Source organism: Danio rerio, chromosome 17 (genome assembly GCF_049306965.1).
Source record: "Danio rerio strain Tuebingen ecotype United States chromosome 17, GRCz12tu, whole genome shotgun sequence".
Taxonomy (NCBI): domain Eukaryota; kingdom Metazoa; phylum Chordata; class Actinopteri; order Cypriniformes; family Danionidae; genus Danio; species Danio rerio.
Genome location: NC_133192.1, coordinates 3,360,376 through 3,385,281, shown reverse-complemented (window position 1 = coordinate 3,385,281; position 24,906 = coordinate 3,360,376). Strand labels below are relative to the sequence as shown.

Sequence of the window (24,906 nt, the reverse complement as noted above, 5' to 3'; positions counted from 1 at the left end):
CCGATAAATCTATATAAACCGATAAATACATAAACTGATAAGTTTATCTGTATAAAATAATTAATCTATATAAACTAATACATTTATCTATATAAGTCGATAAGTCTATCTATATAAACCAGTATATAAACCAGTATATAAACCAGTGTCTATATGAACCGATAAATCTATATAAACCAATAGATATATTCATAAAAACCTTAACCTATTCATAATCATTGTATATCTATCTGTAAAAAACAAAATACCCCAATAAATATGTTTGTTAAATCTAACAAATCTTGCTCTATGAAACATGATAAATTTCTCTACATAAACCGACAAAAAACGAATAAAACTATCCGTATAAATTGATAAATCTATCTATATTGACTGATATAAACTAATAAATCTATCTATATAATTCAGTTTGCCTATTTATATAAACAAATGAATCTGTCTATATAAATCAAAAATCTATCTTTATGAAATAACAAATGTATCTTTATCAACTAAAAATCTATCTATATAGACTGTTATGAATCGATAAATCCAGCTATAAGAACTCATAAACCTATCTGTAGAAACCATTACATTGTTGATTCGATTGTAGTTTTAAAAATACTTAAAATCAATAAAAGAAGTATTTAAAAGTGTTTAAATATGTTAAAAGTCAAAATAAAACCAAATGTTTAAATCATAAAATGCTTAAAATTGTTTAAAAATACTTTATCAAATATTCAAACCGTAAAGAAATTTTCCATTTAATAATTTTTCCAAATATAATGTAATTTTGTTTTATTTTTGTACATTTTTTGATGGATCGACATATGATTATTCTCCAAGAATATTTTTTATAACAAAAAATACAAATACTCTGCTTCGCTGTATTGATTTCTACAGAACTGTTGAATATATTTATAATATTTAAGGTAAGAATTTTATGAGTAACTGTAATAAATTTACCTATTTATTACATAGATTTCCGCAGTTTTTTAGCCCATTATTATATCTGTTTATTTACTTGAGTAAATGTGTGTAAATCTATATTTATTCAGTTTTTAAAATTAATTACAGTAATATGATTGACTAATATAAAAATGTTCATCTGATTTAAGTACAATACAGTGTGTACAGTAATATTTTCTGTCTTTTAGTAGAGATATTATATGAGAGACTTGCTTTGTTTACCAAATAAAGTGAATCTAATTGGATTTGCATTTTAAACATTAAGTTAAAGTTAGAAAGTGTTGTTTTTTATTTCATATATTAAGGTTTTAGTTATAATACTATTGTTCAAAAAGGTAATGATTCGCACTCATCAAGTAATCGCTTCGCACTGTTTTAATTTTTACATTCTTCGGGTGATACTAAAACACAAACTTATTTTGATACTCCCAAAATAATTCCTCAGAAATCCGCCAATTTTTACTAAAATTCTCAGCAGAAATAGCAAAAAATGTCCGCAGATTCCATCTGGCCCTACTAATTACACACTAAAATGGTGCTCAGTTATTAACAATGCTGCTTCATATTCTCAATGGTTGCATCTAATTCTGTCACTGCTGATTTGTTATATCTCTCTATGTAATCTGGATCATTTGTGTGTGTTTTTGTTTATGAATTCATCACATGCAAGAACCGAAAGAAGCTGAATCTGCAGAGACTCCAGCAGAGGGCGGCGCTGCTCCTCCGGCTGAGCAAAACACCACTGAAACAAAACCAGAGGAGAAACCAGAGCCTGAAGCAAAGCCAGAACCAGAGCCTGAAGCAAAACCAGAACCAGAGTCTGAAGCAAAACCAGAGCCAGAACCTGAGCCAAAGCCAGAGGAGAAAACTGAACCAGAGCCAGATCCCAAACCAGAGGAAAAAGTAAAAGCAGAACCAACACCTGAAGAAACCCCTGAAGCTGTTGTTGATGCTGCTGTAACTGAGACTAAAGAATCCAGTGAGGAAACCCCTGCTGATCCGTCAGGTGCGTCACTTTATTCTTCCCACTTTTGAATTAATAGTTAACATTGGTGTGTTTCTGAATCGTACTATAGAAAAAGTCTTGAATTAACAATAAACATACAAATAATAAACAAATAACCCAATACTGTTGTCTTTAAGTGCAACAGTAGGGTACACTCACCAACCAGGTACACCTTACTAGTACCTGGTTGGGCCCACTTTGGCCTTCAAAACTGCCACTCACTGGCCACTTTATTAGGTACACCTTACTAGTACCTGGTTGGACCCACTTTGGCCTTCAAAACTGCCACTCACTGGCCACTTTATTAGGTACACCATACTAGTACCAGGTTGGACCCACTTTGGCCTTCAAAACTGCCACTCACTGGCCACTTTATTAGGTACACCTTACTAGTACCTGGTTGGACCCACTTTGGCCTTCAAAACTGCCACTCACTGGCCACTTTATTAGGTACACCATACTAGTACCAGGTTGGACCCACTTTGGCCTTCAAAACTGCCACTCACTGGCCACTTTATTAGGTACACCTTACTAGTACCTGGTTGGACCCACTTTGGCCTTCAAAACTGCCACTCACTGGCCACTTTATTAGGTACACCTTACTAGTACCTGGTTGGACCCACTTTGGCCTTCAAAACTGCCACTCACTGGCCACTTTATTAGGTACACCTTACTAGTACCTGGTTGGACCCACTTTGGCCTTCAAAACTGCCACTCACTGGCCACTTTATTAGGTACACCTTACTAGTACCTGGTTGGACCCACTTTGGCCTTCAAAACTGCCACTCACTGGCCACTTTATTAGGTACACCTTACTAGTACCAGGTTGGACCCACTTTAGCCTTCAAAACTGCCACTCACTGGCCACTTTATTAGGTACACCTTACTAGTACCTGGTTGGGCCCACTTTGGCCTTCAAAACTGCCACTCACTGGCCACTTTATTAGGTACACCTTACTAGTACCTGGTTGGACCCACTTTGGCCTTCAAAACTGCCACTCACTGGCCACTTTATTAGGTACACCTTACTAGTACCTGGTTGGACCCACTTTGGCCTTCAAAACTGCCACTCACTGGCCACTTTATTAGGTACACCTTACTAGTACCTGGTTGGACCCACTTTGGCCTTCAAAACTGCCACTCACTGGCCACTTTATTAGGTACACCTTACTAGTACCTGGTTGGACCCACTTTGGCCTTCAAAACTGCCACTCACTGGCCACTTTATTAGGTACACCTTACTAGTACCTGGTTGGACCCACTTTGGCCTTCAAAACTGCCACTCACTGGCCACTTTATTAGGTACACCTTACTAGTACCTGGTTGGACCCACTTTGGCCTTCAAAACTGCCACTCACTGGCCACTTTATTAGGTACACCTTACTAGTACCAGGTTGGACCCACTTTAGCCTTCAAAACTGCCACTCACTGGCCACTTTATTAGGTACACCTTACTAGTACCTGGTTGGGCCCACTTTGGCCTTCAAAACTGCCACTCACTGGCCACTTTATTAGGTACACCTTACTAGTACCTGGTTGGACCCACTTTGGCCTTCAAAACTGCCACTCACTGGCCACTTTATTAGGTACACCTTACTAGTACCTGGTTGGACCCACTTTGGCCTTCAAAACTGCCACTCACTGGCCACTTTATTAGGTACACCTTACTAGTACCTGGTTGGACCCACTTTGGCCTTCAAAACTGCCACTCACTGGCCACTTTATTAGGTACACCTTACTAGTACCTGGTTGGACCCACTTTGGCCTTCAAAACTGCCACTCACTGGCCACTTTATTAGGTACACCTTACTAGTACCTGGTTGGACCCACTTTGGCCTTCAAAACTGCCACTCACTGGCCACTTTATTAGGTACACCATACTAGTACCAGGTTGGACCCACTTTGGCCTTCAAAACTGCCACTCACTGGCCACTTTATTAGGTACACCTTACTAGTACCTGGTTGGACCCACTTTGGCCTTCAAAACTGCCACTCACTGGCCACTTTATTAGGTACACCTTACTAGTACCTGGTTGGACCCACTTTGGCCTTCAAAACTGCCACTCACTGGCCACTTTATTAGGTACACCTTACTAGTACCAGGTTGGACCCACTTTAGCCTTCAAAACTGCCACTCACTGGCCACTTTATTAGGTACACCTTACTAGTACCTGGTTGGACCCACTTTGGCCTTCAAAACTGCCACTCACTGGCCACTTTATTAGGTACACCTTACTAGTACCTGGTTGGACCCACTTTGGCCTTCAAAACTGCCACTCACTGGCCACTTTATTAGGTACACCTTACTAGTACCTGGTTGGACCCACTTTGGCCTTCAAAACTGCCACTCACTGGCCACTTTATTAGGTACACCTTACTAGTACCTGGTTGGACCCACTTTGGCCTTCAAAACTGCCACTCACTGGCCACTTTATTAGGTACACCTTACTAGTACCAGGTTGGACCCACTTTAGCCTTCAAAACTGCCACTCACTGGCCACTTTATTAGGTACACCTTACTAGTACCTGGTTGGACCCACTTTGGCCTTCAAAACTGCCACTCACTGGCCACTTTATTAGGTACACCATACTAGTACCAGGTTGGACCCACTTTGGCCTTCAAAACTGCCACTCACTGGCCACTTTATTAGGTACACCTTACTAGTACCTGGTTGGACCCACTTTGGCCTTCAAAACTGCCACTCACTGGCCACTTTATTAGGTACACCTTACTAGTACCAGGTTGGACCCACTTTGGCCTTCAAAACTGCCACTCACTGGCCACTTTATTAGGTACACCTTACTAGTACCTGGTTGGACCCACTTTGGCCTTCAAAACTGCCACTCACTGGCCACTTTATTAGGTACACCTTACTAGTACCTGGTTGGACCCACTTTGGCCTTCAAAACTGCCACTCACTGGCCACTTTATTAGGTACACCTTACTAGTACCAGGTTGGACCCACTTTGGCCTTCAAAACTGCCACTCACTGGCCACTTTATTAGGAACACCTTACTAGTACCTGGTTGGACCCACTTTGGCCTTCAAAACTGCCACTCACTGGCCACTTTATTAGGTACACCTTACTAGTACCTGGTTGGACCCACTTTGGCCTTCAAAACTGCCACTCACTGGCCACTTTATTAGGTACACCTTACTAGTACCTGGTTGGACCCACTTTGGCCTTCAAAACTGCCACTCACTGGCCACTTTATTAGGTACACCTTACTAGTACCTGGTTGGACCCACTTTGGCCTTCAAAACTGCCACTCACTGGCCACTTTATTAGGTACACCTTACTAGTACCTGGTTGGACCCACTTTGGCCTTCAAAACTGCCACTCACTGGCCACTTTATTAGGTACACCTTACTAGTACCAGGTTGGACCCACTTTGGCCTTCAGAACTGACAAGGTTGGACATTTAGAGATGCTCTTCTGCAGATCTCGGTCGCAATGAGTGCTCATTTGAGTTACTGTTGCCTTTCTATCAGCTGGAACCAGTCTGGCCATTCTCCTCTGACCTCTGGCATCAACAAGGCATTTGCGCCCACAGAACTGCCGCTCACTGGATATTTCCTCTTTGTCGGACCATTCTCTGTAAACCCTAGAGATGGTTGTGCGTGAAAATCCCAGTAGATCAGCAGTTTCTGAAATACTCATAGCAGCCCATCTGGCAGCAACAACCATGCCACGTTCAAAGTCTCCTTTCTTCCCCATTCGAATGCTCGCTTTGAACAGCAGCAGATCGTCTTGATCATGTCTGCATGCTTGAATGCATTGAGTTGCTGCCATGTGATTGGCTGATTAGAAATCTGCAGTAACGAGCAGTTGTACCTAATAAAGTGGCCGGTGAGTGTATATTATAGTACAAAACATGTTATGTAGTTAAACATAAGTACACTACAGCATTTATTAGTTCATCAGATCTTTAATATAGCAGGGCTCAACAATAAGGACTGCCCGATGGCCCGGGGCCAGCGTGTGAGATGCCCGGGACAGTAGACAGGATAGTTACTGGCCCGATCGGGCCACTGCTTCCTTGTTACTAAAGTTTAATTTGCCTGTGACTATTTGTCAATTGCGTGCAAATAAAGTTTTAGAATTGAGAAACAGTTCGTTTTTTCAAGCCTTCAAATGCTACCTTCTCAGTTCTTTTTATCTGATTGGATGTTGTGAGCACGTTATTAGTTCAGTGAAGAGACAGCAACATGGCGATGACATCAAATGATGATGCTAAATGAAAACATTTGTTTCTAACATCTTGGAATGCAGACATATACGAGGGTACACCACGACTAAAAAAAAATAAGTGATCTTTTGTACAGTTTGCCATCAGTTTGGCAAGTCTTCAGCCATGTTTTGTTTCAAAACACGTTGAATTTTGCTCATTACTCATTTATTAAAAATTTTGAAATATTTAAATTCTATATATACAAACATTTTGGCACATTTTTTTTATTTGTGGCTAAGAAATTAACTTTTTTTGGTGGGGCCAGTGAAAATATTGGCAGGGCAAGTAAAAATCTGAACCACTGCTCCGATTGGGCCAGTAGAAAAAATCCTTAGCGTTGAACCCTGTATAGTATATATTACTAATATTAAATGTATTAATTATTTATTAATATATAATACTATAATAGTTACTCTGTAAAAAGTGGAAACTTAAACAAATTGCTTTGTCTTGTCACAATTAAACGAATTAAGTTTGACAAACTTAATTTATAACAGTTTTCAGTAATAAATTAAGTTAGTTATCGGAATGAACCGCCAACTTATCCAGCAAGTTTTTACGCAGCGGATGCCCTTCCAGCCGCAACCCATCTCTGGGAAACATCCACGCATACACACACACACACACACTACGGACAATTTAGCCTACCCAATTCACCTGTACCGCATGTCTTTGGACTGTGGGGGAAACCGGAGCACCCGGAGGAAACCCACGCGAACGCAGGGAGAACATGCAAACTCCACACAGAAACGCCAACTGAGCCAAGGATCGAACCAGCGACCTTCTTGCTGTGAGGCTAACGTGCTACGCACTGCGCCACTGCGTTGCCGGTTATAGTAAGTTATTTATGGCAAGTATAAGTATTGTTCACTGTCAATAATGAGCAGTACTTGTATTTGCCACAAAACATTAAAGTATTATTTTTATATTAACAATGGAAGGGAATTATTTGTACTGTAATAAAAGTACTTTTTACTATTATTATTATTATATTTACAATATTATATTGAATGACTGTACTGTATGTACTGTTCCATTCTAGTTTTCTAAAATAAATTACTTAAACCTAAAACTAAAACACCTAAAATAACTAACTTAATTTATTACTGAAAACTGTTATAAATTAAGTTTGTCCAACTTAATTTATTTAATTGTAACAAGTCGAAGTAATTTGTTTACATTTTCACTTTTTACAGGCGTAGCTCACCCAAAACTGAAGATTCTGTCAGCATTTACTTATCATAACTTGTCACAAACCTGTTTGACTTTCTTTCATCGGTTGAACATAAAAGTAGATATTTTGAAAAATGCTGAATAATCTGTAACCATTGACTTCTTGTTTGTTTTTTATATTATGGACGTCAATGGTTACAAGTTTCTTACAGTTATCACAATGGCATATTTTGTGTTCAACAGAAGAAAGAAACCACTTGAATTGTCCCCATGCAATGGGAAAAGGTACTGTTTGGTGATGGTTGACATGTGGCCAAAATGGGCTGAAGTTTTTCCAACCTCAAAACAAGATTCGGCTGCGGTAGCAAAAGCGTTACTGACTGAAATTGTGCCGAGATGGGGAATACCACGAAAAATAAGTTCAGATAATGGTACTTATTTTGTTAATGAAGCAATCAAACAAGTGGGCCAATATTTGGAAATTGATTTGATACACGTATTGTAGTTACCATCTGGCTTCAGGTGGAGCTGTGGAAAGAGAAAATGGCACCCTGAAAAACAAATTGGCAAAATGTTGTGAAGACACAGGGCTTACATGGGTTCAAGCTCTACCCATTGTCGTAGATATGGAGTAATTTCACTGTGGAAAGGTATTTTAGATCCTGTTTGAATGTATTCTAACTTAAATATTGCTCTTTGCTATTTAAATTGTCATAGAAGCAGATGTAGAATACAAACATAGACGCTTCATTAGTCCTAGTTGATTATATAAATACCACTGCTGTGTTTAAAAGAAGGTCAACTCACTGTGGTTAGCAGCATTAAAGGGCACCTATCATGCAAAAATCACTTTTATAAGGGGTTTAAACACAGTTGTGTGTCAGCAGGGTGTGAATATCTCCAGCCTCTAATAGTAAACATGAATTAATTCTAATTTCTATAGTCAGACTTGAAAGTCTGCAGAAACACTTTGATTGACATTCTCCCTGTGTACATGTCATCAGAGGGGGAAAGCCCCGCCTACTAGTGCCCATCTCTCCCTCATTAGCATAAACAGCAGCCCTGAGTGAGAAGCAGCCGTCTGTCCATTAGCCATTAGAGTGTTCGAGCTGCTGAAGATAATGTCAGCATAGACTAAGAGGATTATAGATGTGGAGTTTTAGATGAACAGCGACAGGAGCAACATAGACTGACAGAAGCATGAAGCACACACTCACACTGACAACATGCACACCCTAGTCACACACTAGTCCAGTTTTGAATCTGCCACAATGCTGACACGTTGTAGCTCCGCCCTCTTTTAAAAAGAGCACAATCTCATTTGCATTTAAAGCGACAGTCATCAAAACAGCACAATTAGGATCAAAGCCTAAAAGGTCTGTTTCAGAGAGTTAGAGAACATTATCTGTGTGATATTTTGAACTAAAACTTCACACACACACACACACACACACACACTAGGGACATTAGAGACTTATTTTACATCTTGTAAACACAGGGATATCAGGTCCCCTTTAAACTGTTATCGTTTACTGAATGATCACATGCAGACTGACTGTGTTGTGTGTTTCAGACCCCATCACTGTGAGCTGTGAAGAGCTGCAGCAGCACAAGAACTTCCTGAAGGTCACCAAGAAGCAGGAGAAAGACCTGAAAGACATGGAGAAGAAGTTCCAGAAGAGACGAGAAGACCTCATTCAGAAATACAGCGACCAGTTCAAAGCCCTCAAGAAGAAGAACAGCACCAAGAAGTAAACAAGACACACTCTCATTTAAGTATTTATATTTGCGGCCGCTGTATTTTTTGAAGATAGATGTTTATTTTATGATAGACATTATATTTAATTATTTCTCTGACAGAACTTTACAATACAGCTCTATTAATTGACTTAATAATATAGATCAGGGGTCTCAAACTCAAATTGGAAAAGAGCCAATTCAATTGAATTCATCTTTATTTCTCTAGCGCTTTTAACACCTGTGAATCGATTCAGTTGTTCTGAAACAGAGATTACAATTGTTACATTGTTGCTCTTTGTTCTTGGTGCGGTTCGCTTTCACACTGCAAAGTTTCTAATCGGACCAAAAGAGCTAAAACAAGTCACGTGCGAGTAAACTCTCCTTACATTGGTCAGAGTGTCAGGGTTTATTTTGCAGCGTCCCGCTCAGCTGTCAGGAGAGGTGGTGGTTTGGTGGTGATTGACAAGGTGTGAGTGCGCGTGACGTGTCTGAGGAGAGATGTGGTGGGGAGGGGTGAGAAGGGTGCGCGACGATGCCTATTTAAGGACCGGGAGGGAGATGCGAGATTATCGGGAGATCATCACTCGTTTGCGGGCATCCGGAGACTCGCGAAACTTCCCGCCCTACTCATAATTCTCTCTTCATATAGCCGTAAGCCTATTACATATCCATAAAACACTGTGATATAACCGCGCTCGGATCGAATCGCTTTCTCACTGCAATCGAACCGCTCCAGAGTTCGTTTCAATTGAGCCGAGACCACCTCATTTAAGCGATCTCGGAGCGATTACTTTGACGCAGAACAGAGTGCGATTGCCCTGTTCACATATGCCAAACGAACCGCGCTAACTGGGCAAACGAGACATGTTCCGAAACAAGAGTGTAGGTGTGAAAGCACCCTAAAATGTAGATTGTGTCAAAGCAGCTTCACATAGAAGATTATAGTGAATTGAAACAGTGTTAGTCCAGTTTAGTTTAGTTCAGTTCTGTGTGGTTTAATATTCAGTGCTGAGAGTCCAAACACTGAAGAGCAAATCCATCGATGCAAGCCAGTGGCGACAGTGGTGAGGAAAAAACCTCACAAATTGACGCAACTGAAGAAAAAATCCTCCAAAGAAACCAACCTCCGTTAGGCACGGCCATTTCTCCTATGGCCAAACGTCTTGTGCAGAACTGCAGTCTTGGCGCCGGTGGCTGGAGAACTTCAGCAAAGACTTGTCTGTCCCTGGAGTGTCACAGGAATCAGACTCGTGCTCTCCACTCCTCCAAGACCACAGGATACGGCCTGGCCCAGAATTATGGAAACCTTGGGATCATCTCGTCGCTGGTCTTGGATCACATCAGTGGCGCTGCATAGCTGCATGGAGTATCCCCAGGTGAAAATAGAGAATAAAGAGAATAATTAGCGTAGCTGCTGTTCATAGTGTTTATAAACGAGAGGTGTGGAGCACATTCATGTATCATACCGCTATGTAATGCATTGAGTTTATGCTTTACTAAAAAGTAAAGCCACAGCCATAGCCACTGTTGGAAGTGGTGTTAGTGAGGCCAGCAGGGGGCGCTCAACCTGAGGTCTATGTGAGTCCTAATGCCCCAGTAAAAGTGAAGGGGACACTACACTGTCAGTGGGCGCCGTCTTTCGGATGAGACGTTAAACCGAGGTCCTGACTCTCTGTGGTCATTAAAAATCCCATGGCACTTCTCGTGAAAGAGCAGGGGTGTAACCCCGGTGTCCTGGCCAAAGTCCCTCTATCGGCCCATTCGATCATGGCCTCCCAATCATCCCCTTCCACCGAATTGGCTCTATCACTGTCTCTCCACTTCACCAATAGCTGGTGTGTGGTGAGCGCACTGGCGCCGTTGTCCTGTGGCTGCCGTCGCATCATCCAAGTGGATGCTGCACACTGGTGGTGGTGTGGAGAGACCCCCCTCATGATTGTGAAGCGCTTTGGGTGTATGGCCATACACAATAAATGCGCTATATAAATACACACTAATTAAATTAATAATAATAATTAAAAAGATAGGTCTTTAGGCAAGGCAAGGGAAGTTTATTTATATAGCACATTTCATACACAATGGCAATTCAAAGTGCTTTACATAAACAAGTGCTTTACATTAATCTAGTCTTGAACTGCGAGAGTGTGTCTGAGGCTCGGACATTATCAGGAAGGCTGTTCCACAGTTTAGGAGCCATAAATGAAAAGGCTCGACCTCCTTTATTGGACTTTGCTATTCTAGGTACCACCAGAAGCCCTCAGTTTTGAGATCTTAAAGAGCGGGGTGAATTGTAGTATCAGTGACTGACATTTCATTGGAGGGCCGCTTTATAATTCAGTCACAACAAAAAAGTGGAAACCTGATGTAATGCACTAACATAAACATAAACGGCTCCCCATTAGAATTCAAATCAATTCAGCTTTATTTGTATAGCGCTTTTACAATGTAGATTGTGTCAAAGCAGCTTCACATAAATGATTATAGTAACTGGATCAGGGTAATTCAGTTCTTAGTGTTTAAGTTCAGTTCAGTTTAGTTCAGTTCAGTGTGGTTTAAAATCATTATTGAGAGTCCAAACACTGAAGAGCAAATCTATCGTTGTGTAGCTCTACCGATCCTGAACGATGTAAGCCAGTGGCGACAGCGGAGAGGGAAAAAAAACTTCACCTGATAGGAGAGTGAAGAAAAAAAACCTGGAGAGAAACCAGACTAAGTTGGGCACGACCATTTTAATTTCTCCGCTGGCCAAAAGTCTTGTGCAGAGCTGCAGTCTCAGCGGTGGAGGCTGGAAGCTGGCCTCAGCCAGGGCCGGAGCAAGCTGAACTGTCGCTCTAGGCAGAGGACAATCATGCCACCCTCAACCCCAATGTTAAAACGAAAGTGACCGGTTATGAAAATGAAGTGAGGTGTCGCGGACCTCTTTTCCAGCGTACTATCCGCGGATATAACTGAGGACGCGCGGTTGCTGAGGGCGGGAGGGAGGTGTCGCGTACACTGCGCTCTCTATTCTGCCGCCCTATGTGCGGATATGACTGAGGAAGCGCGGGTGTCGCGGACCTCAATTCTGCCGCCCTATGCGCGGATGTAACTGAGGAAACGCAGGTGCTGATGGAGGTGTCGCTGACGCCGCCCTCTCTATTCTGTCGTCTATGCGCGAATATATTTGAGGACGCGGGTGGTGAGGGAGGTGTCGCGGACATAACTGAGGCTGGTGGTAAGGGAGGTGTCACGGATGCCGCCCTCTCTATACTGCCGCCCTAGGTCGCCTCTATGGATGCGCCGGCCCTGGCCTCAGCGAAGACTCGTCTGTCCCTGGAGCGTCACTGGAATCAGTCTCATGCTCTCTACTCCCCCATGACCACCAGCGCAGTAGCAGCTCAGGATACGGCCTAGTCCTGGATATGGAAACCTTGGGATCATCTTGTCGCTTGTCTTGGATCCAATCAGTGACTCCGCATAATCAGAGGACCTCGGGATGAGTATCCCCAGGTGGAAATGGAAAAAATCAACATGTAAATCAGCCAGCAGAGTATCAGTAACGGACTTTTATTGGTCATTTTTGTAAATTGCATGACTTACATACCTGTTAAGTTTCATGCCAGTAACCTGGTTTGCTCTGTAAAGCAGTGACGTATTGCGTGTGTATTACACACTGTATTAGTATTACACTGGCAGACATGTGTACTAAAAGAATGTTTTTCCCTTGCTCTTGAACCACATCTGAGAGATTAAAACGGCTTTAACACACACCTTTTAAAGTTGTGTCACAAAAACACTTCGTAATCCACTCAACCCACTATTGAAACCCATTTTCAGAGCGCAGATTACCGGTTGTAAACGCTGTAAATGGAAGTTCTAAACATCCTCCGGAAGACGCTGGTTGCTAAGGCACCCTCCATGCAGAAGCCAAGAAAAAGATTTATACAGTGTCATAAAAAATGCTGCTATATCGATGTGCGTATTGCACTTCCAGCCAGCCGTGTATCCGATCTAGACTTTACCTCAACCCTCCCCATCATTCTCACTCTCTTCTCATGTGGGATGATGGGCCAAATTACGGTTAGCGTGGACCATCTTTGGTCAGACTCTGGTCTATGTAAACTCCTGTCGCGGTTCATTTGTGCGTCATCTAAAACTCCACATCTATAATCCTCTTAGTCTATGCTGACATTATCTTCAGCAGCTCAAACACTAATGGCTAATGGACAGACGGCTGCTTCTCACTCAGGGCTGCTGTTTATGCTAATGAGGGAGAGATGGGCACTAGTGGGCGGGGCTTTCCCCCTCTAATGACTCATACAAATGGAGAATGTCAATCAAAGTGTTTTGGCAGTCTGTTTACATCAAGTCTGACTATAGAAAATATAATTAATTCATGTTTACCATGAGAGACTGGAGATATTCACACACTGCTGACACACAACTGTGTTTAAACCCCTTATAAAAGGGATTTTTGCATAATAATGATGATGATCATGACGATGAAAAGCCTTTATTTGTCACATACACTTTTACATGTAGTGAAATCGGACCCCTCCGACCATAGAATAGGTCCCCTTTTGTTTCTAGTAGCACTAACAGTGAAACTTGTTAGCCTGCTTTGGATCAGGTTAGCTGCAAAACAATTCTGTAGTCAATGAATTTGGCTTTATTTAGCCTGCTTTTGATGCAACTGACCCAGGACTAATTTTAGTCAGGATAGTGTGAAAATCCCAGCTTTACTCCCTCATCTTGTTTTTGTGCAATACTCCACAGAAATGGAGCTGAAGGATCAGATCCAGCAGACCAGATGAATGAACTGAAGCAGAAGCTGAAGTCAGAGCTCAGAGCAGTGTTGGTGGAGCAACACGATCAGCTCAAGAAGAAGAAAGAACAACACAACACCGAGGTACAATAATCTACAAATACAGTGGTTCCTGGTTATTCGTGGGAGTTACATTATAAAAATAGCCCGCAGTTGGTGAAAACTGTGAAGTGGTCAGCTTTATTTTTTACAATTATTCTAGGTGTTTTAAGGCTGTAAACAGTGTTGGCGAGCTACTGGAAAAATGTAGTGAACTAAGCTATTAGCTACTCTACTTAAAATGTAGCTTAACTATACTTCCAACCCATTCACACGGGGCATTAGCATCAACGCTTCCCATTCACTTTGAATGGGTGACGTCAGGTGTTGCCGAACTGCATTGTGGATCCGTCTGTGCCGTTTCAGACGCGTTGCTCGCTGCAGAAGTTGGGACTAGCTCAACTTTTCAAGCGCCGACGGAAGCGTCAGCCAATCAGATCGCTGTATGCAAATCCACCAGCTAGACAGTGGCCTATTGCTGACTGAATTTCATTGGCTGACGCTACTATGACGATCGCCTTAACCCCAACTTCAGACGCGACTTCAGTCCAGCGCTGAAGCCTCGTGTGAATGGGGCATAAGGCTGCGTCCAAAACCGCCTACTACTCAGTAGGTACTGCATTTGAATTTAAACGTACTACTCGGCCGTTAGAAAAGTACGCTCTATACAGTATGAATGTGAAAAGTATGAATGGAATTCAGACGTACTGCATCCGCCATTTTGTCAAGGTCAAGTGACCTACCTGCATCAGTTGCGTCGCTTCACTCCCATTCATAAATATTCTTGCGGGCATAATTATTATTATTATTATTATTATTATTGTATTTCAGCCACATTGTACATTATATTAGGCCTGCAGTAATTATTTGAATTAAATTATTTATAATTTTTATTTATTTATTTCCACCATCATGTGCATTATATTCAGCCTACGATTATTATTTTATTATTATTATATTATTATTATTACTATTATTATTATTTTTAATGATTATTTTATTATTATTATTATTATTATTATTAATTATTTTTATTGTATTTCAGCCATACTGTACATTATATTAGGCCTGCTGTTATTATTTTTATTAATATTATTCATAATTTTTTAAATTTATTTAGCTATACTGTGCATTACATTTAGCCCATGATTTTTATTATATTATTATTATTAATTAATGATTTTTTTTTAAATCAGCCCTACTTTGCATTCCATTCAGCTACTGCTATTATTTTAAATATTATTCAATTATGTTACACACACACACACACACACACACACTCGTGTCCCGCTGGCTGTTGTCCAAGACTCTCTCCAGGTATTGATTGACCCATAGTGAGTTGATCTGCATGAATCGAGGTCAATCATGTCCTTTAAACCTGACCGACCCGCGACACATCTTACACTCATATCGACCGCACTCACTGTGCTCAGCTCAGAGATAACAACACACACACACACACACACACACACACACACACACACACACACACACACCTACTGCTCATATCCTCTCACTCAGCACTAGTATGATTACAGTCACCATGCAGATATTTTTCTTTCACAGAACAGCAGGTTTGATTTTGTTGGACAGTAAGCTTGCTTTGTTTACAGTTTTACAGTAATTTAACAGACTAATTGCATTTACTGTACCTGCATACCTCGCTAGTTTCAAGGCAAACCAGGGTACATTTTCAGATGGTTTGATTATTGTGATTTTGAAAACTCACGGTAAATCCTTTAAGACAAAGATTGTCTAATCGGGAAAGGCTGCAATGTTTAAGAGCCCCTATCATGCATTAAAAATCATTATTTGGGTTGCACACATATTCTGAATGCCTTCGGTAGAATTCAAATGAGCCATTTTAATCTAGATTAATTCCAAGATTACAGTGAGATTAATCTAGATTAAAAAATGTATCTATGCCCACCTATAGACTGATTTCACGCGGCCGCCATTTTTAACAGCAAAATCGAGGCTGCGGTGAGAAGAAGAGTCACAGAGGAATGTTGTGTACCTGGCTGTATATCTCATCAGCGAAGAGAAAGTGACACAAATTTATACTTTCACCACCTTCCGAGTGACTCGAAGGTCCGTTCCGAATGAATAGTGAAAATAAAGAGTGATATCAGAGCTCATTTCCAGCTAAGCTAAGGGAAATGGCACTAGCTAGCTAACATTTTCTTTCCCAAACTAACATTTTAGATGCCATTTATCAAACTCAAGTTAATGAACTGATTCTTTCGATATATTAAGGCCCGTGCACACCGAGACGTTTTTTTGCTCGCATTTTCCGCCTCGTAACTAAATAAAGGGCGTCAAAGTGATTGTGCACACCAACTCGCAAAACGCCAGGCGCAAAAGTGTCATTTTTAAAAAACGCCTCATGCTCGTTTTTTTCGCGCGGCGGCAAAACCTTTTCCACCAATCAGATCGGCACTTTTGTTCACGTGCACGAAGCTACTGAAGTTACAGTGAACAGCCCTTGGAGGCGCTCAAGCGCAAAACTGTCAATGCGAGCGCACATTGAAGAAGATGCCCAGAGGCGATATGAACGTGCAGCTGCTCATTGCTCTGTGAACACTAATCATTTCTTCATCGCTAGAGCTGGAGCTGCTGCTTGAACCATCCATGATTGTTCGAGTCACCAGTAACTTTATAAACAAACGTGTGAACTTCCTCTCTTCCTTCTCTTCTTCAGTGTTATAAGCGGATGTCAGAAGCTTAAAGTTGTGCAGCGCCATCTAACGTCAAAAGAGGGATTTAGCATACTCTTCTGCTTGACGCCAGGGAAAAGCGCTTGGGTTTGAACACTGAAAAACATCTCGTAAAACGCTGACGATAAACGCAAACTAAAAACGTCCCGGTGTGTAGGAGCCTTTAGACTTGTCACGATACAAAATTTCGGTACTGAAATGCTTAAAAAAAATAAAACGTTCATTTCCCGTTAACATTTAAGCACTGTTGATGGCATTCTTAACCAGTGCTGATTTGCCATGGTGTTCACGTGCTCAACAGAAATGACTGTGATTGGCTGAGTAGGTCATCAGTTCACCCTCCGCTGTTTACCGAGCACAAACACAGACGAGTGATCTGCTGATGAATCAACTGATCTTCACAGCTTTAAAACGCTGCGATGTCCGTCTATCTGTGTTTGCAATCAGTAAAGAGCGGTGAACTGATGACCTTCACAGCCAATCACAGTCATTTCTGTTGAGCACTGGTGAATACCATGGTAAATCAGAGCTGTTTATGAACGTGATTGAATGTTAGCGGGAAATGGACGTTTTTAAAAGTTCAGTACCTGGATAACACTATTACAGATAACTCGAGGGTGTGCTGCAGAGGACTGCAGTGTTCTATCACTCACCGGGCTACATAGGCTGAAGCGTCTCCACTGCTGGCATGAACTGAAACCTTGGAGGACACTTGAGCGTATCACTCTTAAAGAGATTGAGATGTTGTTTGATGCCTAAATTGCTTTTAATTGTTTAAATGAAACTTACTGGATGATATTAAAGTGATGTTTACACCATTTCTGCATTTTGAAATCTCAGCAGCAGCTGGAGGTTTATAGTCCACAGCAGGTTACAGTGTTGGTCCTATACTTCTGTGTTTCTTCCCACCGCAGCCTCGCTTTCGTGTTTTAAAATGGCAGCCGTCCCTGCTGAAAAATCCAGATTAAAGGGCCATGACACCCCCCACTTTCGGTTAAAGTCTACTTCAGAATTTTTTCAAAAGATACATGATTAATGGGCGGAGCTCCGCGAGCATCGGGCAGGAGTGGGCGTGGCCAGCAGGGGAGAACGTGAGCGAACGAAGCTAGCTCACAAACTGAGACAAACCGTGAGGAGACGCATGAGTTTATAGTTTACAAAGTTAAAATGCAAAGAAATGAACAGTGATTTAAGGCCCTGCTACATTTGTTATTCGTAATTTCATATACAGACCACCACAATTTATATAATTATAAAGATAAGTGTGTTCATGTAAACACTATAAATGGGGACTTCTCCCTCAATCCCCGTATCCAGCAGACTCAGTGCAGCAGGTCTCCTGACCTGTCTATTTTAACCATTAACCCTGCTGGTAATCTGGAGGATTTAGGCAAACACAGCAGCACGGCGATGTGTCTGAATGTGAACGAACTCCTGATAAAAGACAGCGTCCGCCATTCTCAAATTCTCGTGCTGCTCTCCCGACAAAAATGCTAGCAGCACACACACAGCTTTGCTGTATGATCGGCACTGACAAGATTGCGGGGGAAAACATGCAACAAACCCCGTGGATGATGGAAACAAACGCATATGAGCCTTCATGACCGGCTAAATACTGCCGTGGGTCCGTGACGTATCTCTCAGCTCGGGCTTGACTCTGGCAGGTCTGGCAGGTCTCATGAATAATTAAGCAGCCGGCTCTTCTCATAGGATAAGAAAACTCCACTATGAATAATAATGAGAAACTGACGCCTCATCATTGCACTTGCAGTTCTGCGCTACGTCGCCGATTTTGATCCCGCCCCAAAAATCATTTTAAACCCGGAAGCTGAAATTAGCTGACAAAAGCTCAAAATTATCCAGTTTTCCCCACAATTAAAGCTGACAGGTGCTAACATTGTCTTAACTGATGCTCAACACACACACATCTGTTAATATAAACAAAAAAGTTCTCCAGGGTGTCCTGAACCTTTAAACCAGCCTAGGCTGGTTGGCTGGTTTTAGCTGGTTGACCAGCCTGGTTTTGGAGGGGTTTTGGCCATTTCCAGGCTGGTTTCCAGCCATTTCCAGCCTGGTTTTAGCTGGTCTGGCTGAAAAATGACCAGCTATATCCAGCTAAAACCAGCTTGATCAGCCTGGTTTAAGCTGGACATAGCTGGTTTTGGCTGGGCTCCCATCCTGGCTAGGCTGGTCAAGCTGGTTTTAGCTGGTCACCTCTCAGCCTGACCAGCTAAGACCAGGCTGGAAATGGCTGGAAACCAGCCTGGAAGTGGCCAAAACCCCTCTAAAACCAGCCTGGTCGACCAGCTAAAACCAGCCCACTCGCCTAGGCTGGTTTAAGCTGTTTTTTTTTGTGAAATAAACAAAGTTTAAACCCCTATTAGAAGTGATTTCTGCATGATGGCTCCACTTTAATGTAGCAATCGGTCACTATTCTCACCTGCAGGATCATGAACAGGTGCTGGAGTGTTTATTATTTCTCTGAAGTGAGCACAGGAAGTGTCTGTGCTCATTTCCTGTGTGGCAGTGTGGATCACAGGAGGCCAGCTGGTGTTTTCTGTTCTGTTCTGGTCTGATCTGTGTAAGTGACACTTCCTGTTTCCTCTCCTGTGTTTCCTGTCGCAGCGCTTGACCAAACTGCTGGAGACGGCCACTGAGAAACACTGCAGCGAGATGAAGGCGCTCAACAGGTGAGTGTGTGTGTGTGTGTGTAGTCGCGTTAGTATGCTAATGTGTGAGTGAGTGAAGGGAGTGCATTTGTGAGTGTGTGTGTGCGCATGTCTGTGCGATGCTTGTGTGTATGCGTGTGTATGGGGGGTGTGTGCATGTGCTAATGTGCGAGTGTGTATTTGTGTGCGTGTGTGAGTGAGTATGTGTACATGTGTACTTGCAAGTGTGTGTGTATGTTTGTATATGTGTGTGTGTATGTATGTGTGAGTGAGTGTGTCAGTGAGTGTGTGTGTGCAAGTGTGTGCACGCGTGTGTGTATGTGTCTGTGCACATATGTGTGTGCGTATGTATGTGCGAGTGTGTAAATGAGTGTGTGTGGGTGCATGCGTGCGTGCACGTGTGTGTTGACATTTGAACTGAGACATATAATGTAAGAAAGCCGCAGTAGAGATGAATCACTGAGCGCTGCGAGCTGTTGAGTGTTTCAATGCATCAGAATGTGTGTGTGTGTGTGTGTGTGTGTGTGTGTGTGTGTGTGTGTGTGTGTTTACATGTCTAACAGATGCAGGGTCGTAACCTTTTCTACGTGGAATTGATCATTATTCTGCTAATTACTATTGTTTTGAGGGTGTAAATCAGTGCTGTGAGAGGGAAGGTTTTAGCTGCTCAACCCATTAACATTACTTACCCGGCGCTTTACAGAAGACTGTAGAGCAGAATTAATCAATCCAAGTCACTACAGTCTACATTATTAGAGGGGTTTATGTTTTTTTATTTTTAATTCTGATAATATTTTGTTTCCTTTCTTTTTCAGTGAGCCCAAAAAGAAGGACAAGTAAGATTTTTATGTTTCTGAAAAGTTGTTAAAACTGTACCAGGTTTGCATTTTTTGCATGTACAATTTAATTATTATTATTATTATTATTATTATTATTATTATTATTATAACTGGTATTATTATTATTATTATTATTATTATTATTTAATATTATAATTATTTATTATTATTATTATTATTATTATTATTTAGTATTGTTGTTATTATTTATTGTTATTATTAGTATTATTAAGTATTATTAGTACTATTTATTATTTTATTTAGTATTATCATTGTCGTTTTTGTTATTTTTATTATTGTTATTATTAGTTGTAGTTGTAGTATTATTAGTATTAGTATTATTAATTTTATTATTATTTACTATCATTGTATTATTATTATTATTATTGTGTATCATGCATTATTTTTTATTGTTATTGTATTATTTATTATTATTATAATGTATTATTTATTATTATTATTATTATTATCATCATCATCATTATTATTATTATTATTATTATTATTATTTATTATTTTTATTTAGTATTATTGTTATTTTTGTTATTGTTAATATTATTATTATTAGTAGTATTAGTAGTATTAGTATTATTAATTCTATTAATATTTATTATTGTTTTTATGACTATTATTTTTATTCATTATTATTATTATTATTTATTTATTATTACTATTATTATTATTATTATTATTATTATTATTATTATTATGGGGCAACACAGTGGTACAGTAGGTAGTGTTGTCGCCTCACAGCAAGAAGGACTCTGGTTCGAGCCTAGGCTAGGTCAGTTGGCATTTCTGTGTGGAGTTTGCATGTTCTCTCCGCGTTCACGTGGGTTTCCTCCGGGTGCTCCGGTTTCCCCCACAGGGTAAAGACATGTGGTATAAGTCAATAGGGTTGGCTAAATTATCCGTAGTGTATGAGTGTGTTTGTGTGTTTTAAGATTTTTATTATTCATTATTTTTTTCTTTTTGGCTTAGTCCCTTTATTAGTCAGGGGTGGCCAGAGCGAAATGAAACTATACAGCATATGTTTTTACGCAGCGGATACCCTTCCAGCTGCAACCCATTACTGGGAAACATCCATACACACTTATTCACACTCATACGCTACGGACAATTTAGCCCACCCAATTCATCTATACCACATTTCTTTGGACTATGGGGGAAACCAGAGCACCCGGAGGAAACCCACCCCAACAAGGGGGGAACATGCAAACTCCACGCAGAAATGCCAACTGACCCAGCCGAGGCTCAAACCAGCAGCCTTCTTGCTGTGAGGGGATCGTGATACCCACTGAACCACCGTGACACCTATAACATTTATTAATTATTTAAAATGTAGGCAGTTTTTTATGATCAGCTAAGAAAAATTATTTAAAATGTGAATAAAAATATAAACTTATATATACTATAACGACTATACTAGTCGTTTGAAAACAATGGCAACCCATACTTAGAATTAAATTTACAAAAATGTCAAATGAAAATCTATTTAAAATTAATGACTTTTTTTTTTTATCTCCATTACAATAAATAACTTAATAATAAAAATGTTATAACATTTTCCATATATATAGTTTTTGGATTCTTATATTAAAATAAAGTAAAAAGAAAATAATAAAGTTAAATAAAATAAACAGCATTTCATTTTAAAAAGATTCTTTTGTAATATTATAAATATCTGAACTGTCAGTTTTGATCAATGTAATGTCTTTCCCAAATAGCAGTGTTAATTTCTTTGAAAATACACACGTTTGAAAAAGCGTATAGAAATATTTAAATACAATTTTTTTTAGAATTGTATAAATAAAATAATTTTACAAATAATTTCATGGTGTTTTATACTGTATTTACACCCATTTGTGTTACTAACAACATTAGCATCATTATTTTACTTCTTTAATAAATGTTTCAGAATGAAGAAGTGCAAGAGTACGGAGCAGCTGGACAATGACAGCACTCAGGTAAAATACTACAGTGAAACATGCAGCAAAATGATGTCTACAGCAGTGAAGGAAACATGTTATTATGACTCACGCACACTTCTTTTCTAACATGCTTCATCCAAACTCATTCAAATTTTTTTCTTCCATTAATTTAGCAGCAACCCACAAGAAAAATCCTGTAGTGATAAATAATAAATTGTGTTTTTGAAACTTACTGTATTAAAATGCTTGAAAGAATCTGTTGTGTTAATTCTGTAGTTGCTATGGTAACACAGCGAATATAGCAATTAATCTGTTGTGGTGATTCTACAGTTGCTATAGCAACACAACAACTATAGTAAATGATCTGTTGTGGTAATTCTACAGTTGCTATGATAACAAAATAACTATAGTAATTAGTCTGTTGGGATGATTCTACAGTTGCTATGGTAACACAACTATAGTAATTAATCTATTGTGGTAATTGTATGGTTGCTATGGTAACACAATAACTATAGTTATTGATCTGTTCTGGTGTTTTTATGGTTGCTATGGTAACAACAACTAGTTATTCTGTTGTATTCATTCCACAGTTGCTATGGTAACACAACTATAGTGATTTATCTGTTGTGGTGATTCTACAGTTGCTGTGGTAAAACAGCACCTACAGTAATTAATCTGTTGTGGTGATTTTATGGTTGCTATGGTAACGCAACAACTATAGTAATTAATCTGCTGTGGTGATTCTATTATTGCTATCGTAACACAACAACTATACTAATTAATCTGCTTTGGTGATTCTACAGTTGCTAAGGTAACACAACAACTATAGTAATTAATCTGTTCAGGTGATTTTATGGTTGCTATGGTAACAACAACTATAGTTATTAATCTGTTGTAGTGATTCTACAGTTGCTATGGTAACAACTATAGTAATTAATCTGTTCTGGTGATGTTATGGTTGCTATGGTAACAACAACTAGTGATTAATCTGTTGTGGTGATTCTACAGTTGCTATGGTAACTGTAGTAATTAATATGTTGTGGTGATTTTACAGTTTCTATAATAACACAACAACTATAGTGATCAATCTGTTCCTGTGATTCTGTGGTTGCTATAGTAGCACAACAACTATAGTAATTATTCTGTTGTTGTGATTTTATGGTTGCTATGGTAACGCAACAACTATAGTAATTATTCTGTTGTGGTGATTTTATGGTTGCTATGGTAACAAAACAACTATAGTAATTAATCTGTTGTTTTGATTTTGGTTGCTATGGTAACACAGCAACTATAGTTATTAATCTTTTGTAGTGGTTCTACAGTTGCTAAGGTAACACAACAACTATAGTAATTAATCTGTTCAGGTGATTTTATGGTTGCTATGGTAACAACAACTATAGTTATTAATCTGTTGTAGTGATTCTACAGTTGCTATGGTAACACAACTATAATAATTAATCTGTTCTGGTGATGTTATGGTTGCTATGGTAACAACAACTAGTGATTAATCTGTTGTGGTGATTCTACAGTTGCTATGGTAACTGTAGTAATTAATATGTTGTGGTGATTTTACAGTTTCTATAATAACACAACAACTATAGTGATCAATCTGTTCCTGTGATTCTGTGGTTGCTATAGTAGCACAACAACTATAGTAATTTTTCTGTTATTGTGATTTTATGGTTGCTATGGTAACGCAACAACTATAGTAATTATTCTGTTGTGGTGATTTTATGGTTGCTATGGTAACAAAACAACTGTAGTAATTAATCTGTTGTTTTGATTTTGGTTGCTATGGTAACACAGCAACTATAGTTATTAATCTTTTGTAGTGGTTCTACAGTTGCTATGGTAACAAAACAACTATAGTAATTAATCTGTTGTTTTGATTTTGGTTGCTATGGTAACACAGCAACTATAGTTATTAATCTGTTGTAGTGGTTCTACAGTTGCTATGGTAACAAAACAACTATAGTAATTAATCTGTTGTGGTGATTCTATAGTTGCTATGGGAACACAACAGTCAGGCACACTTGAATGCTTAATTGTTCACCTTAAGACTAACAGTGTGAGCTAGCAAAATAAACACTGTAAATGTTAATTTCACGCAGACTTTAACAACATCTACAGTTGTATAAAGCACACTCTACATAAAAATCAAGGCTTGACATTCTCTGCAGATGGTTCACACAAGTCTCTCCTGTCTAACGAGGCTTTTGTCCAGATTCTCAGTACAGTAATTCTGATGCAGCAGCAGCTCAAACAGCCTCCAGATAAAAGTTGAAGTTCACAGAGTTCATTTTTCCCTCAGTAAATGAGGCTCAGAGCTGAATTACAGTCTTCAGCATCTCTACAGTCTGCCAGCTCAACGTGATCTGAGGACAAAAGATGCACATGGACTCTTTTCTCTAGTCCATCACACAGACAAATGAACACACACACACACACACACAGTCACATTCGTGAACACGAGGGCCATGAAACGCTTGTTAAACATATGTTGCATTTGTATGCGTGTGCTTTAAACATGCATGACGTCAAGATGTGTTAGTGTGTGTGTTTTTGTGTTTGTTCATGTGTGGTGTGTGTGTGCTTATGCAGCCGTTTCGAATGTTATCACTCGATTGAATGAGCGTTATCAATGGTTATCAGCTGATTGATATGGGCCGGGGGACTCCTGTGCCTACTAGTAGGCTCAGAAGGCTGTTATCATCCATCTGCTATTCCCTGCACCTACCGAGTCAGTGAAGGACCACAGACACCTGCATCGTGAAATGCTCTTGTTTTGTTCCCATTCAGCATGTGGT

At 39.9% G+C, this 24,906-nt stretch overlaps 1 protein-coding gene across 3 annotated transcripts in view; it reads left to right on the top strand.

The window, feature by feature from the left end:
• plcb2 (phospholipase C, beta 2) overlaps window positions 1-24,906 on the top strand; it is a 97,272-nt gene that overhangs the window by 64,228 nt on the left and 8,138 nt on the right. For all 3 annotated transcript variants that reach the window (XM_073927999.1, XM_073928001.1, XM_073928000.1), the window contains exons 26-31: window positions 1,619-1,954; window positions 8,934-9,111; window positions 13,856-13,988; window positions 19,286-19,350; window positions 20,145-20,165; window positions 22,087-22,135. In XM_073927999.1, the coding sequence (XP_073784100.1) occupies window positions 1,619-1,954; window positions 8,934-9,111; window positions 13,856-13,988; window positions 19,286-19,350; window positions 20,145-20,165; window positions 22,087-22,135 (782 nt within the window). The remainder of the gene's footprint in view (window positions 1-1,618; window positions 1,955-8,933; window positions 9,112-13,855; window positions 13,989-19,285; window positions 19,351-20,144; window positions 20,166-22,086; window positions 22,136-24,906) is intronic.